Source organism: Heloderma suspectum, chromosome 8, assembly GCF_057233095.1.
Source record: "Heloderma suspectum isolate Gila_16-S chromosome 8, 16-S_ref, whole genome shotgun sequence".
Taxonomy (NCBI): Eukaryota; Metazoa; Chordata; class Lepidosauria; order Squamata; family Helodermatidae; genus Heloderma; species Heloderma suspectum.
The window spans coordinates 33,505,209-33,519,451 of NC_139465.1; the positions used below are offsets into that span (position 1 = coordinate 33,505,209).

At 45.5% G+C, this 14,243-nt stretch overlaps 1 protein-coding gene across 1 annotated transcript in view; it reads right to left on the reverse strand.

The window, feature by feature from the left end:
* ADAMTS18 (ADAM metallopeptidase with thrombospondin type 1 motif 18) overlaps positions 1-14,243 on the reverse strand; it is a 185,465-nt gene that overhangs the window by 105,983 nt on the left and 65,239 nt on the right. Inside the window, exon 4 of the mRNA XM_084811929.1 lies at positions 3,540-3,822. Coding sequence (XP_084668055.1) covers positions 3,540-3,822 — 283 coding nt within the window. The remainder of the gene's footprint in view (positions 1-3,539; positions 3,823-14,243) is intronic.

Genomic DNA, 14,243 nt, shown 5'->3' on the forward strand with positions numbered 1-14,243 from the left:
ATATTGCTCTAAGAGTCAGGAAGTTTTTCTTGATGTTCAGCTGGAATCTGGCTTCCTGTAACTTGAGCCCATTATTCCATGTCCTGCACTCTGGGTAAGGATGGACGAAAGTCCCTTACCTGGTCCCGCAGCTGTTTTCGGTGGGGGGGGAGGCGCTCCGTTTCTCCCCCCGAAATTCTTGGCGGGTGGGGAGGTGCCCCGCCCCCCCTGGCCTTAATTCAGGCCGGGGGGGAGGCGCCCCATCCCTCCCCACCGAAATTTTGGCCGGGGGGGAGCGCCCCGTCTCCCCGGTCGCGAAAGAAAAAAGTTATGTAAAAAAAACACAACGTGATAGGCTACGTAACGATTTACATAGCCTATCACAACTAGATTTTCAAAGTCAGCCATGTTAGGCTACGTAAATCGTACGTAGCCTATCATGGCTGACTTTGAAAAAAAAAACGCGTACGCAAATGGCGGCGCCCATGGGCACCGCCATTTGCGTTCCTTATTTGAGCACGGGTAGTCTAAATAGCGTTGCCCTTATTTTCGCCGTAGTCTATGTAAATCTTTATGTAGACTACCCGTGCCCAAATATGCCCATGGGCGCCGCCATTTGCATACGCGCTTTTTTTTCCCCCCCAAAGTCAGCCGTGATAGGCTACGTAAAGATTTACGTAGCCTATCACAGCTGACTTTGAAAATCTAGCCATGATAGGCTATGTAAATTGTTACGTAGCCTATCACAGTTTTTTTTTTTTACTTTACTGGGAAATGGCAGTTGGGACCCGCCGCCGAGAGGGACATTCGCAAGGGGGGCGGGGGGTGTCGGAGAATTTCCCCACCAATTTTGGGGGGCCGAATGTGTTGGCATTCAGCCTCCCCGAGATTCGTGGAGAAATTCTCTGACATCCCTAACTGTGGGATGATCGAGACGAGATCCTGGCCTTCCTCTCTGTGACAACCTTTCAAGTACTTGAAGAACGCTATCCTATCTCCCCTCAGTCTTCTCTTCTCAAGGCTAAACATGCCCAGTTCTTTCAGTCTCTCCTCATAGGGCTTTGTTTTCAGTCCCCTGATCATCTTCGTTGCCTCTTCTGAACTCTCTCCAGTTTGTCTACATCCTTCTTAAAGTGTGGCACCCAGAACTGAGCACTGTACTCAAGATGAGGCCTAACCAGTGCTGAGTAGAGGGGACTCTACTCTCAATTTATCTCAATTTATTTCATCTCAATTTATTTCTGGCAGCTACCACTATGCAGATAAGCAGCAGCAAGTATTGCCAATCCAATATCGACTTTTTGCCTTGGGTAATTCCGTTGTTCTCAGCATTTGTATTTCAGTGCATTAGAGAGTAAGCTCAGTTCTTAATATTCACCAACAAGATATGTGACCTGGAAAGCATTGGGTTGGACCCAAAGGTTACACTCCTCTCACAGAGTTTCTCTGCCCTTTTGGGGGTGATACTCTTCTCCTGTTACAGCCCTCCACTACACAGCCCATGGCATTCAGGAGGGCTCACGGGGGCAGCCGTGAGAAGAAGGGGAGGGGAAAGGCCTGTGGTATGAGTATACATCTCCTCACACAACCTTTACATCTAACCCCTTATCTTTTGAAATCAAGCCATATGTACCAACCAAGCACAGCAGATATTTTCAGTGTGCTAAAAAAAAATTTGTTTAGCTGGAAATATGGGATCTCACAGGCATCACAAAATATATTGCTTTATATACATACAAATATATTGCTTTATATATTGCTTTTATATATTATATATTGCAGCAGGTAGCTTTTCCAGGTCACCTTGTCTTGGGATAAATCTTGTGTTGGCTGTTGCTATTAAAGAAAAAAAGTTATTAAAAAAAGGGAAAATAGTATTACTAAAGCATGACTTGCTAAACATGATCCACTTGGCACATCTGCTCTGGAATTATGTACTTTGGGATGAACAGCTTTAAAAAACTGCTGATTAATGCTGAATTTAGAAATCTACACACTGACTGTAATTATTAAAGAAATCTGGAAGCAACAAATGTTAGACCTATGCCCTAATATTAATATTTTATTCCCTTAAAAAAAAAAAGTTGTTCCATTGATGGGATGGATCTCTTTTATACAACTAGAAAGAGGTCATCTTCCAAACTGAATCAGATGAATAATAATCATCATTGAATGTTTAGCTAGGTTTGTACTGAGGGACATTAGCATCCAGGTAGAAAAGGAACCTCTGGCAACCATTTCACATTCGTAGTCAGTCAGCTCTCCTAATCACATTTCAGGAGTATTTCGGTTTGGTGTTCATAAAGGCAACAAGAAAACAACTTAGCTAACCTAAAAGCAAGCACTGAAGTTCTATTCACATATTCATCTGAAATGGACTTGTGATTGGCATCCTCCCTGTTGGCTCAGCCTCAGACCTTGACACATTCAAGGGCCCCATGCATCTGCTGCCTGTGAGCATAGGATTCCACTGATACCCTCAATTTATCCAAAGTTATGGGAGGATATGCACACAGGCTCTATGTAAATGGCAGCCTTGAACATGTGGAGGTCGAGGCAGGGTGAACCTGAGCATGTGTTCCTTTCTGTACAGATGAGTACATGAACAAGGCTTGAGTAATCAGAATTCTTGGGGTCTTGTGAGACATCTGTTATGGCCAATGCACAAGAAAGGATAATCATGTGAAGGCTACCAAAAATCATTTCTCATAGTGATCACCTCCACAATGAACAAGATGGCTTGCTGTGCAGACCAAGGAACTTTACGTCATGCCACTGCAAACGTCCCACAGAAAAAGTTTCCACTAGCTCAAAGAAACACCTTTTCATGTAGATAGGAAGCTATTGCACAAACAGCTTGTTGCTGCATGGAGACATCACTGTATGTTCCAATAGTCATTTTGTATACACCAGTTGTCATATTGCAAATTGGCCTTAGGAAAGCTTCTGAATATTAGCTGGGAGAACATGCATTTAGCACAACTGAAACCGTGCCCATGTGGAAATGGCAAATGTCACAGCAGCTATCACACGCACTAGTTTTGGAGTGGGACCTCCACAAGTGAGGTAGTCAAGTCACCATTACAGAAACAAAGATGTGAATTGGAGCTCAATTTCCCTATCAATAAAATGGGAAAGCAGCACTTGACTGCTTGTTGTGAACCTGAATGAGGTAACATCCCCATCCAAAGTTCTGGAATACCCTTAAGCACACACATCTCTTCACATGAGCAGAGTCTTCTTTATTTGCTCCAGTCTCTAGAATATATCTGTACAACTGGTAGAAACATAGGGCTATTCCTACTGTTCAAGTAAACAGAGAAGTCCCTGATCTATGAATATCCATGTACTCATCTGATTCCCCTACATATCCACAGGAGCTACAAGACTGGGATTTACAGAAACCAATACTGATAATTTCTAAAATGCCCTTTTTATTTGGGCAATTGACAACATGCAGTCATCATCAATGCCATGGCTGCAAATCACCTCAGCAATAAGCACCTAATAATCTAATAATTACTACGTCAAAGAAAGAGAGAGAAAGTTTCCTTACATACATTTCTTGCGACGTCCACAAAAATGCTGCTTTTGAAACCTTCCGTGTTGGTAATCATTAGCTTGAACGTGATACTTGTGGGCAGTGTGATTTCTGTGATGGCTGGGGGGAAAGTGATGGGGATTTGAATCTACTTTGTACCGGTGAACCTTCTCTTCAGCTGTCCGTTTGTACAATACATGAGGGTGGTGTCCGGCAGGTGGCATGTAGTGGTGCTCCTGCGCTAGGTGTTGAGGTAATGGGGATATAAGGAAGTCATTCTCCTGTGTCCTTATCAAACCTGACTAAGAGATAAATATAAAGAAAAACAAAGGTTATACATATGTTTACTAGACAAGTGTTTCTCACATGCAGCCTGCAGGGGATGATAGAGTAGGCCACCAAGGTATCAGGTTGCTCATTGACTTGTTGGGATTTGACTATGCTGTGGCCACCAGGCCTGGTATCAGCACCTGTCGTACTTGGCCAGCTGCTGAAACTCAAACAATCCAAAGGGCTCCATTGGTGCTGATACTTGGCCTACCTACTTGCTCCCTCAGCCCAGGTTGTTGTTTTTTTCATGGCTGCCACCGCTGGTTCTAGAGGGGCCCTTTGACAAAGCGCTTCCAGTGTGCCTCCCACTGCTTGCTCACTTACTCATTCCCTTGGCCACATGCTTGCTCCCCCAGCCATGGACTAATCTGGATGAGTCTGAGAAACTGTCCACCATTTAAAATTTCCCACAAAGCCTGGGAGTGCCTGACATAGCATCACAATGAGGCATCGTGGGAAATTAAAGTGGCAATCAGCCTTCCCAAGTTGGCACCCAGGGGCATGAGATGTAAGTAAGCAGAGGGGCACCAGAGCCACTTTTCCAGCCCCCCCCCCCAACCTGGAGCTGACCCTGTTCCATAGCCTCACCTTCTAAAGGCATATCTAAATACCAGCTTAAGAGACATTGCATTAGACAATACTAAATTCTACTGGCAGTTTCTCAAATGGCCCAGTTGGGTTTGTCTCCTCCACTTTTGCAACTGAAGGCTTGGTGGATACACCCAGGCATTGCTCAGAAGGCTCCAAGGAAAGTAGCCATTGTGTCTCCTGTTTCACCATGATCATCATCAGAACTCAACCAGATAAACTGGTGACTGCAGGAGGAGGATATTAAGACTGGAGATCATCAAAGCCACAAGATTCAAATCATCTTTTAGACACTACAAAAACAATTTGCTGTAGCTTAAAGATAATCCCAGTCAGGCAGAATTTAGCAACTCTTCCGAATTTAAAAAGCAGCTAGATTTAAATGTGATAGAAAATCAGTGAATATTCCACCTATTCCACAGAGCCAGGGCAGATTGAAATATTTTAGCACGTGCCAATATACATAAGCACATAACTACTGATAAAATACCCATTTAAGCATGCTTAATTTTCCATTGAGATCACGGGCATTTGAGCACACAGTTAAGCATGCTGATTGCAATGAAACTCCTTATTTTGTATGGATAATGCTCAAAATCTGCACTTTTTTTATTTTGAGGTGCGTACACAATTCTATGCATTTACTTGGATCTTGTGGAAGCTCCTGGGGAGATGGATGCTTATAGCTTGAGCCTACAAACTAGGGCAACTACTAGCTAAATTCCCTGCCCCCATCTGCATTTCTTGAAACTCCGCAAGGACGAACCACTGCATGTATTCATGACAAATTTAAGAGGTAAAGACCTTTTTGTGTGCCATAATTAACATAGGGATGTATGAGCCGGTCATTGTTGTTGCTGCTAAGGATTTCCCTGACAAAATTCTAAAAACATTGGTCTTCATATCCTAAGGATCAGATCTGTGTGCACATTTTGATCTGCTTCACTGATACACATAGAGAGAGAATTTCCCCTTGTGCATTCCAGGAGAGATTGAGAGAGAGAGAGAGAGAGAGAGAGAGAGAGAGAGCATGGGTGCATGAATTCACCATGAAGGTGAATTCACCAATCAGGTAGGCTTACCACTTTCCATCTGATCTGATTAACACCCTCCCATATAGGGAGGGAAAGACCCATGACTCGATTCAAGGTGCTCAATTCAAGGTGCTGGTTTTAAACTACAAAGCCCTACATGGCTTGGGACTGCAAAACCTGACAGAGCACCTCTCCCGACATAAGCCTACCCATATTCTTCACTTAGCATCTAAAGTCTTCCTCTGGGTGCCTCCTCTGAGGTATGCTTGGAAGGTAGCAATGAGGGAGAGGGCCTTCTCAGTGGTGGCCCCCCAACTGCGGAATTAGCTCCCCAATGAGGTCGGCCTGGCACCAACACTGTTGTCTTTTTGGCTTCAGGTTAAGACCTATCTTTTTTCTTATGCATTTGGCAGCGTATGACGAGTTTTTAAATCAGTCCTGGATCTGTCTTATGGTTATGGTTGACTGCTCAAAGTTGTTTTTAGATATATGTTGTCTCTGTGTATACTGTTTGTGTATTTTACATAAATGGTTTTTGAATTGTGTATACTGTATTTTAATGTTCTTTAGTCTTTGGAAACCACCCAGAGAGCTTTGACTATGTGGAGGTATAGAAATGCAACATAAAATAAATCAATAACAACAACAACAACAATAATACCACCATCACCACCACAACAACAATAAGGACTGGCTCTACCCACATGGTATTTACTGTTAGATTCCACTAAGGGATGTATGAGAATTCTGTTTTTGCTCACAAAACATGCGAGCATGCCCTGTTCAAAGCTCTGAATGCAAGCACAAGCATGTGTCCACCAAAAACATTGGTAAATTGTTGAACATGGGCTCACTTTTCTCTCATCCCCAATTTCCAGTTCAATTTGCACAATTTCCTTATTTGTGCAAATTTCCCCAGTAGACTGAATCAGCCCCACTTTAATCTATGGAGGAAAGTTGTGCAAATTTGCTCAAATCTCTCATTAGATTGATTGCAAAGTTTCCCAGTCGTGCAGAATGAGCAGCAACCGTGAATGGGAATTGGGCACAAGATGAGTGGAGAGATGGTGTTTGGAGAATCCTCGAACATCGCTCAGTTGTCCATCTCTAATTCTACCATGGGGAAGCAGCTCAAATGAATGTGTGTAGGCTATCCAGCCAATCTACTTTATAGAGGACAGTCCTCAATTTGAATGTGTCCTCTGTTTGATGTGCTCTCCAACCTCAGTCTAGTTTAAAGATAAGAAGGGAGTATGTCATGGGCCTTGAAGTTGCCCATCAACAGTTAGCATCTGGACAGCAGGCACACAGGGCACCAGGTCACAGTCTTCCTTATTTCTATTAAAATGGTAGACATTATTTCTAAATTTGCATATATACATACAAATTAGCATTTGCAAACTGTATGCAAAGCTCTCCCCTCTGTTATCCTTTTTTTTTGGTGATGCAGTTCTTCTTTTTAATGACGTGCAAGTGGCCACCCTACATATGTGAGAAAGCACGGAAGAGAGGGGACCAAAATACACATGCATCTGATGCTTAGCACATCAAGGCTAACATAGTTATAGCCTTGAAAATAAATCCACAAAATGTATTAGTCCATCTGGTCACACTAACCAATCTTTAGACATTTATAGAACATCAATGCCCTAAAAATAAGAACTCCCCCAGCAACCACTGGCAGCCAGACATGTGAACATTTATAAATATGTGTTTGTAAATATCTGCTAATTGTAAATCAGAGGTGGGCAACTTGTGGTTCTCCAGATGTTTTGGCCTACAGTTCCCATCAGGTCTACCCAGTATACTCAATGATGAGCAATGATGAGAGCTGTGACCCTCCAGATATTTTGGCCTACAGGTTACCAACCCCCATGCCTGATAAGAAAGATCTTACAAAGTAATCCTAATTGGTATTGAAATGGTGGATCCTCTGACACTTCTAAAGCCCTGTTAGCTCTTCTCCAATGCCAGAGGGGATCTCTGCCCCATCCTAACTCCCTTTGGAAGGCAACCCATGGAGGTTAAGGTTGCTCTGTTAATTAAAGCATTTGGGATTTAAAGCATTTGGGATTTTGGCACAACTGCTTTTGACCCAAGAGCCACAAAGTCAGAAATGTTTTGTACAGTTGTAAAGATTCACTCTGTCTCACTCTCTTTTTTTCTGCCATACACACTCACACACAACTAGTAATAGGAATGAAAGGCAAATAAAAACCAAAAGTCTTAGTCTTATGATATCCTTCTTTCTGGACAATTTTAGTTTCAGGGGCTGACATGATCTTTATTGAGGTCAACACTATTGTGAACCTTGTGAACCATTTGTCAGCTTCTGTTGTTTATGTCCATCTGGTTCATCAAAACCAGATGTACCAAGAGGTTTGGCTATTCAAATGCTATTTGCTCAGGAGGAGAGTGCCATGTTGTTAACCATATTTTAATGACATTTTGTGAGCTGCCTTGCCCTAGGACAATACTATAAAATTCTTTTGAATAAATGAATACAATTAGGTCAAATGGTGGGTTAGAAATACAGTAAGGCAGCAATCCTATGGCTGCTAGACTGTGTCTAGACAGCCGTAGGATGTTTCAGTTTCTGGGAACTGAGCTCGGAGCCAGGGCTATGAGCTTGGTTCCCAGGTTCTGAGCTCAGCTCCCAGCAACCGTGCTCCCCTCCCCGTCCCCTGCTGTCTCATAGGCAGCACGGTTCTTCCCTGTCTCCGTGCTCATAACTGCAGTGTAGAGTGGGCAAAAAAGAGCCATTCCTGGGGGCAGGCACGGGAGACCTTGGAAGTGTTGTTACAATGCTTCCTATGCACCATCCAGCCTCCCCCCCTTCTGCTCTGATGTCCCCAACTATACAGCCAAAATCAGCTGTCTAGCTGCATATACAGGGACGCTGGAGAACGGAGGAAAGGTTCCCCTGCGTGCTCCACCTGCGCTGCATTGGATAGTCGGCCGAAGTTCGGAGAAGGCTGACTGTTGTGATAGGATTGTGCCCTAAATGGCAAGTGCATTCAGTTCAATACAGCTCAATGGAAGCAGAATGGATGTGCACTGAGTTCAATGAGGCATACCTGGGATTAGCGGGTATAGGACTGTGGCTACATCTTTTACCAAAAATAGGTATGTTGGATTCCCCCCCCTTCCTCCCCTTTATTATTATTCAATGTCTCATGTTGTGAGCTGAGAGTTAGTTTGGGGAAAAACAGCACCACATATCAATGACAATGGATATGCTGTATCCATAGAAGATCCAGGTTCATTCCCATCTATCTCCAATTAAAAGACCTGGACTGGGTCAATGACAACCACCTTGCCTGACGCCACGGAGAACTGCTGGCAGTCAAAATACACCACATTGGCCTAGATCAGGAGTGGGAAACTTGCAGGAGGGCAGATGACCCTACTACCCAGCCCTCTGCAGGCCAGATGACGTCAGGGAGAAGGGCCACACACCACCACAAACACACACATAATCTGGTCCCAAGCCAAAATGGCAACTGGAGCTCCTCCACTGGAGCTTCACCTGCCCCCTACATTCCCCCAGTGGGGAGGATGTGGGGTGCACAAAGCTGCCCCAACTGGGTTGCCAGGTGGAGGAGCACTCCTCTACCCAGCACCTCAGCCAGGGACTTGGCTCCACCAGCTCTATGCCTTCCTCCATTGGAGAGGACACAGAGTGGGCAAAGACAGATCTTCCACTGAGGTGGCAGGGAGCCACCTTGGTGAGGGACGTGGCTTCACTGCACACAGGGAAAACCCACATGCAGCAAAACAGCCCTAGCCAAGGCCAAATGGTTTTGCCGGTGCCACGCCCTTTCACATCAGGATAGCAAGTGGCATGCCAAGGGAATACCCACTGTTCTCCAATCAGTGATCAGAGATAACAGCGAGAACTCCCCTGAGCATACCACTTGCCTTCCGTAATTCGGAGGGGGAACGGCATGGAAGGAGATCCCCACTGGCCCTGAAGGTGCAGGGCTTGAGGGAGAAGAGGGGCCTCTGCCAAGGCCCTCCAGGCCAGATGGGCTAGCCTGGTGGCCCAAATTTAGCCCATGGGCCAAAGGTTCCTCATCCCTTACCCTTTTCCTGTGGTGAAAACACAGAGCAGCTAGGAATTAGCAATGGTCTTAAAGCAAGGTCTTAATGCAGTCCAAGGTCCAAACATTTTTATTTTTTTTTTGCAGGGGGGGTGTCCAGAGAAGAGCTTGGTAGTCAGGGAAAACACAAAGCAGAAAGCTGGTGCCCAGACATTGTTCAAGCACTCTGTGCTGAGAACTGAAGGCATTTAAGCCTGAGCCTACAGAACCCCATACAGAGCACACCTGCAGGCCAGGCACTTCACCTGGCATCTGACCAAGCCTGCATCTATAGGTGCTTGTGCTCCTGAGGGCTAGGAGGCCACTGGGTGTTCATCTCAGAGAGGTCAAGATCTTGGAGGGAAGAGCCAACTGCCATCTCACATGAGGGCCCAGGTTCCTCCTGATCTGCTGCAATGTCCCTCCAACACCAGCTGCCCCTGTGCAACGTTTGTCTCGGCAGGTTCCAGGGCATTCTCCGAAAAGGATTCCTGCAGAGATGGCTAGGGATGTGTGATTCAGCAAAACTGAAGCACGGCCAACTCCAAATTCCATCTTGGTGTTCATTCCAAACTGAGTCTGTACCAGATTTCGAGCTTTGGTGGTGGTGTTCTTTTCTTTTTGCACTGAAAATCCATGTATATTTTTCCAAATGTTGTGCACATCTTCGAAATGTAAGCACACACTTTTCAGCCACCTCATAGGTAAGATAAGCACAAGAACCCTGATCCCCAGCCATGATAATTTCTCTGAAATGTTCTTCTTTGATTTTCTTTTTGAAAGCATTTTTTTTTTATGAGATTGAATGAGAGTGGTTAACAAGAGTGGAAGAATCACAGCACTCGTTCTTTTTCATGTTCTGGCATGAGTGATGATGTCATAGTTGCAGTCAGGACTGATGTCAGCACCCTTGGGCAGCTGGCAAAGCCCAGTCCCAAGGCAGGGCACACTGCTGATGCCTGAACTATGCCCTCCATTTTCTTTTTTCTAGCCTGGCCTTCGGAGCAGCACCAGGTGGCTGGATCGAGCCACCCTTTTAACTTCCCACAATGCACCTGACATAGCATTGCCCTGTGCTCCTTGGAGCACTGTTATTTTAGCCAGGCAAGCGTGCCAGGGGCCACTGACACAACGGAAGACAATTTGCCCAGAGCCACCTCAAACCTAGCGCAGCCCTGGCTGAGATGTACTACTCTGTAAGGACTATTATATAATATGCTCTGAGTGAGGTGGCCCTGAAGTGGTTTCTGAATCTACTGTTTCCTCAGATTTGCTATGAAAATGCAGCAACTCCTATTTACCAAGATAAAAAAGAATTGCTACGCCTACCCAGCTTCATCTAAATTCCTTTTCTGTGAAAAACGTCACCAATGAAAGAATAAGTAGCGCTCATCTCTGGCAAGGGCTTAATTCACTCGGTCACTCCGCTCAATGCACTAGTAATCTTCAAACTCACACGTCACACTGGGGCATGGAGGAGCATATCCCTGCAGGGGACAGAACTGATATTTTAATCCTTATGATTTATGTCATCAGTTATTAAGAAATGACACCATTCATGTGCACTTCTGAGTAAAAGGGGAAAGGGAACTTAATAATCATCTGGTATTCTGCATGAGCAACAGGGCATCTGCTAACTGATTTTATTTTGTCCGAGAGAGAGAGAGAGAGAGAAACACAGTAAATCTGTTTTTTATTTTGGCATTTTAAAGGTTTCCAACATCTGAAATTATTCCTAGGGGATTCATTTCATAAATGATTTGAACCATATGGTACAGAATTGTCTGTGTTTCCCTTTTAAGAACCTGCCCATGACTACATTGTAGTCTCAGTTAGAATCTCACCATTTCAAGACTGCATTCACAGGGTGAGAATTCCAGAAATATATTAGGAACGCTCTTCTTATTAAGACTGTCCACTGATTAAAGAATGTTTAGAGAGCAATCCTATCCCCACCAGACAGCATCTCAAGAGGGGAATAGGATAGTTCAGTTTCCTGGCTCCAAGCTCAGAGCCAGAAAACCGTGTACCCCACCCCCTTCAGATCCCCCTCGTAGAACTGCAGTGGCTACCGCTCCACACTCAGAAAATGGTGATAGGGAAATGGGGGTATTCCTGGGGGCAAGGAGAGGAGGAGACCAGAGTGGCTGTGTTACATCAGTTCCTATGGCTGCCCCAGCCTCCTTCCCTCCCCCTCTAAGGTTCTGCTGCTAGTCAGGTGAAATTGCCCATCTAGCAGAAATACAGGGCAGCTGGAGCATAGAGCCATTGCTCTCCGGCGATCCTGCACTGGATACTCAGCAGCTTCTGAGTTCAGAGGATAGGATGGCGCCCTTAGTTGATTAATCACCAGTTCTTATTATAAATCTGCATATTACCAAAGACTTGATATGGATGCCTTTTTCATACACTGAAAGAAATGTAAGAGCCATTTAATAATCAAAATGTTATTGCGTGTTGCTAGAAGAAGAGCCCAGCATTCATAGTTTAAAAGTAAATTATTAATGGTGGACCCCCCTTTCAAAAAAAGTTTTAAAGTTTAAAAATTCTATATGGTATTTTAATGTCTTGTTTTTATGGTTTTTATTGTTGTTAATTTTAATTGCCAAGAGAGCTTCAGCTATTGGGTGGTATAGAAATGTAATGAATAAATAGTCATTCCCTATTACAGTAATATGCCAGAATTACTACTTTTTATAAACAAAATCACAAAAGCATATCCCTAATTCTCAGCCCTTTCCATTTAAATTTGTCCTTGACGATTAAAAATTGATCAAAAACCAATTGATTAAGCAAATTAAGCCTTGCAGTTTAATTAGTAATGGATGAGCTTCCATTTGCTCAGCACAGAATTGGAGTGCTATTGGAGAACACATGGGGAAAAGGTTTGCCTTTCCCAACCCACAACTCCTAGACTTACTTGTAAATTGACTGCATCTTCTCATATTGCCAGGGCTGGGGTCACGAGTAGGCATGGTTGGGCACCTGCCAAGGGCCTACTGACAAGATCTCCTTGGAGTTTCCTTTCCTATTCACCGTTGCAATCTGCTTGTTCACCTGACACTTGCTTTGGCCCAGACAATGGATATGTGGAGAAGGAGGAATAACAGATGCCACTGCCTATTTGCTCACAGGCTGTCTTCCTTTCAAGAAAGCAAGTGGTGCCAATGATGACAGACAGGATGAGGAGGAATAGCAGCCGGTGGCCATGGTGGTAAAAAGGTACTCACTGTCAGGAGCGCCCTGGCGGCCTCTTCCAATAGACTCCAATAGCCAACTCAAGACACAGATGAAAGGATTCTTTTCAAGGCTTTAATCCCTTCACAACTTAATGACTCTTTCAGATGCTATCACCAGTGACTAAGCAAGGAACAGCAGAGTAGCCTATGCGCCAAGTAGTAGGGATGTCAGAGAATTCCGCCATGGATCTCAGGGAGGCCGAATGCCAGTGCATTCAGCCCCCCGAAATGGGTGGCGGAACGGTCTGCCCCCCCGCCCCCCCCGGGGCGGGACTTACCTTGGGTCGATCTTCTTGGCGGCAGCTCCGGCGGCGGCTCCGGCAGCGGAGCTGCGGCGGGGCAGCGGCAGGGCGGCGGCGGCCGGTCTTCCGACCGGCTGCCACCGCCACCATTTCCAGTTAAAAAAATAAAAAAATAAAAAAACAAAAAAACAAAAAAACGTGATAGGCTACGTAAAGATTTACGTAGCCTATCACGGCTAGATTTTTTAAAAAACACCGTGATAGGCTACGTAAATGTTTATGTAGCCTATCATGGCTGATTGAAACAAAAAAACAAAAAACGTGCGTACGCAAATGGCAGCGCCCATGGGTGCCACCATTTGCGTTCCTTATTTTGGCACGTCTTAGTCTACATAAACATTTACGTAGACTAAGACGGCGAAAATAAGGGGAACGCAAATAGCATAGACGCTACACTACTTGCGTTCCCCTTATTTTGCCGTCTTAGTCTACGTAAATGTTTACGTAGACTAAGACGTGCCAAAATAAGGAATGCAAATGGCGGTGCCCATGGGGGCCGCCATTTGCGTACGCGCGTTTTTTTTCTTTTAAATCAGCCGTGATAGGCTACGTAAACATTTACGTAGCCTATCATGGCTGACTGCAGGGACGTAAACGGCGGCGGCTACGGCCGCCACCATTTGCGTCCCTGCTAGCCAGCAGCTGGATGTCTGGCCGCTGGCGGAGCCAGCCGGCGGTTCTGCAGAATCCCTGCGGAGTGGAGCTGGCCGGCCAGGATTCTGGGGGTTAGGAATGGAGCGCCTCCCCCCCGGCCAGAATTTTGGGGGGAGGGATGGAGCGCCTCCCCCCCCACCACGAATGTCACCCTTCAAAAAGGTAAGTGACTTTCGTACATCCCTACCAAGTAGGCAGTTGGTCCCCATTTGAAGGCGAGTCACTTGAAGACCCTGAACATATGGGCTAGGGATGGCAGAGAATTCCGCCACAGATCACGGTAAGGCCGAATGCCAGTGCATTCAGCCCCCTGAAATCTGTGGCAGAATGGCCTGCCACCCTCTGTGGATCCCCCCCGGGACGAGACTTACCTGGGGCGGACCTTCCGGGCGGCGGCGGCGGCGGCTCCGGCGGCAGCTTCAGCGGCGGCGGCTGGTCTTCCGAAAGGCTGCTGCCACCGCCATTTGCAGGGTTTTGTTTTTTTTTTACAGAGA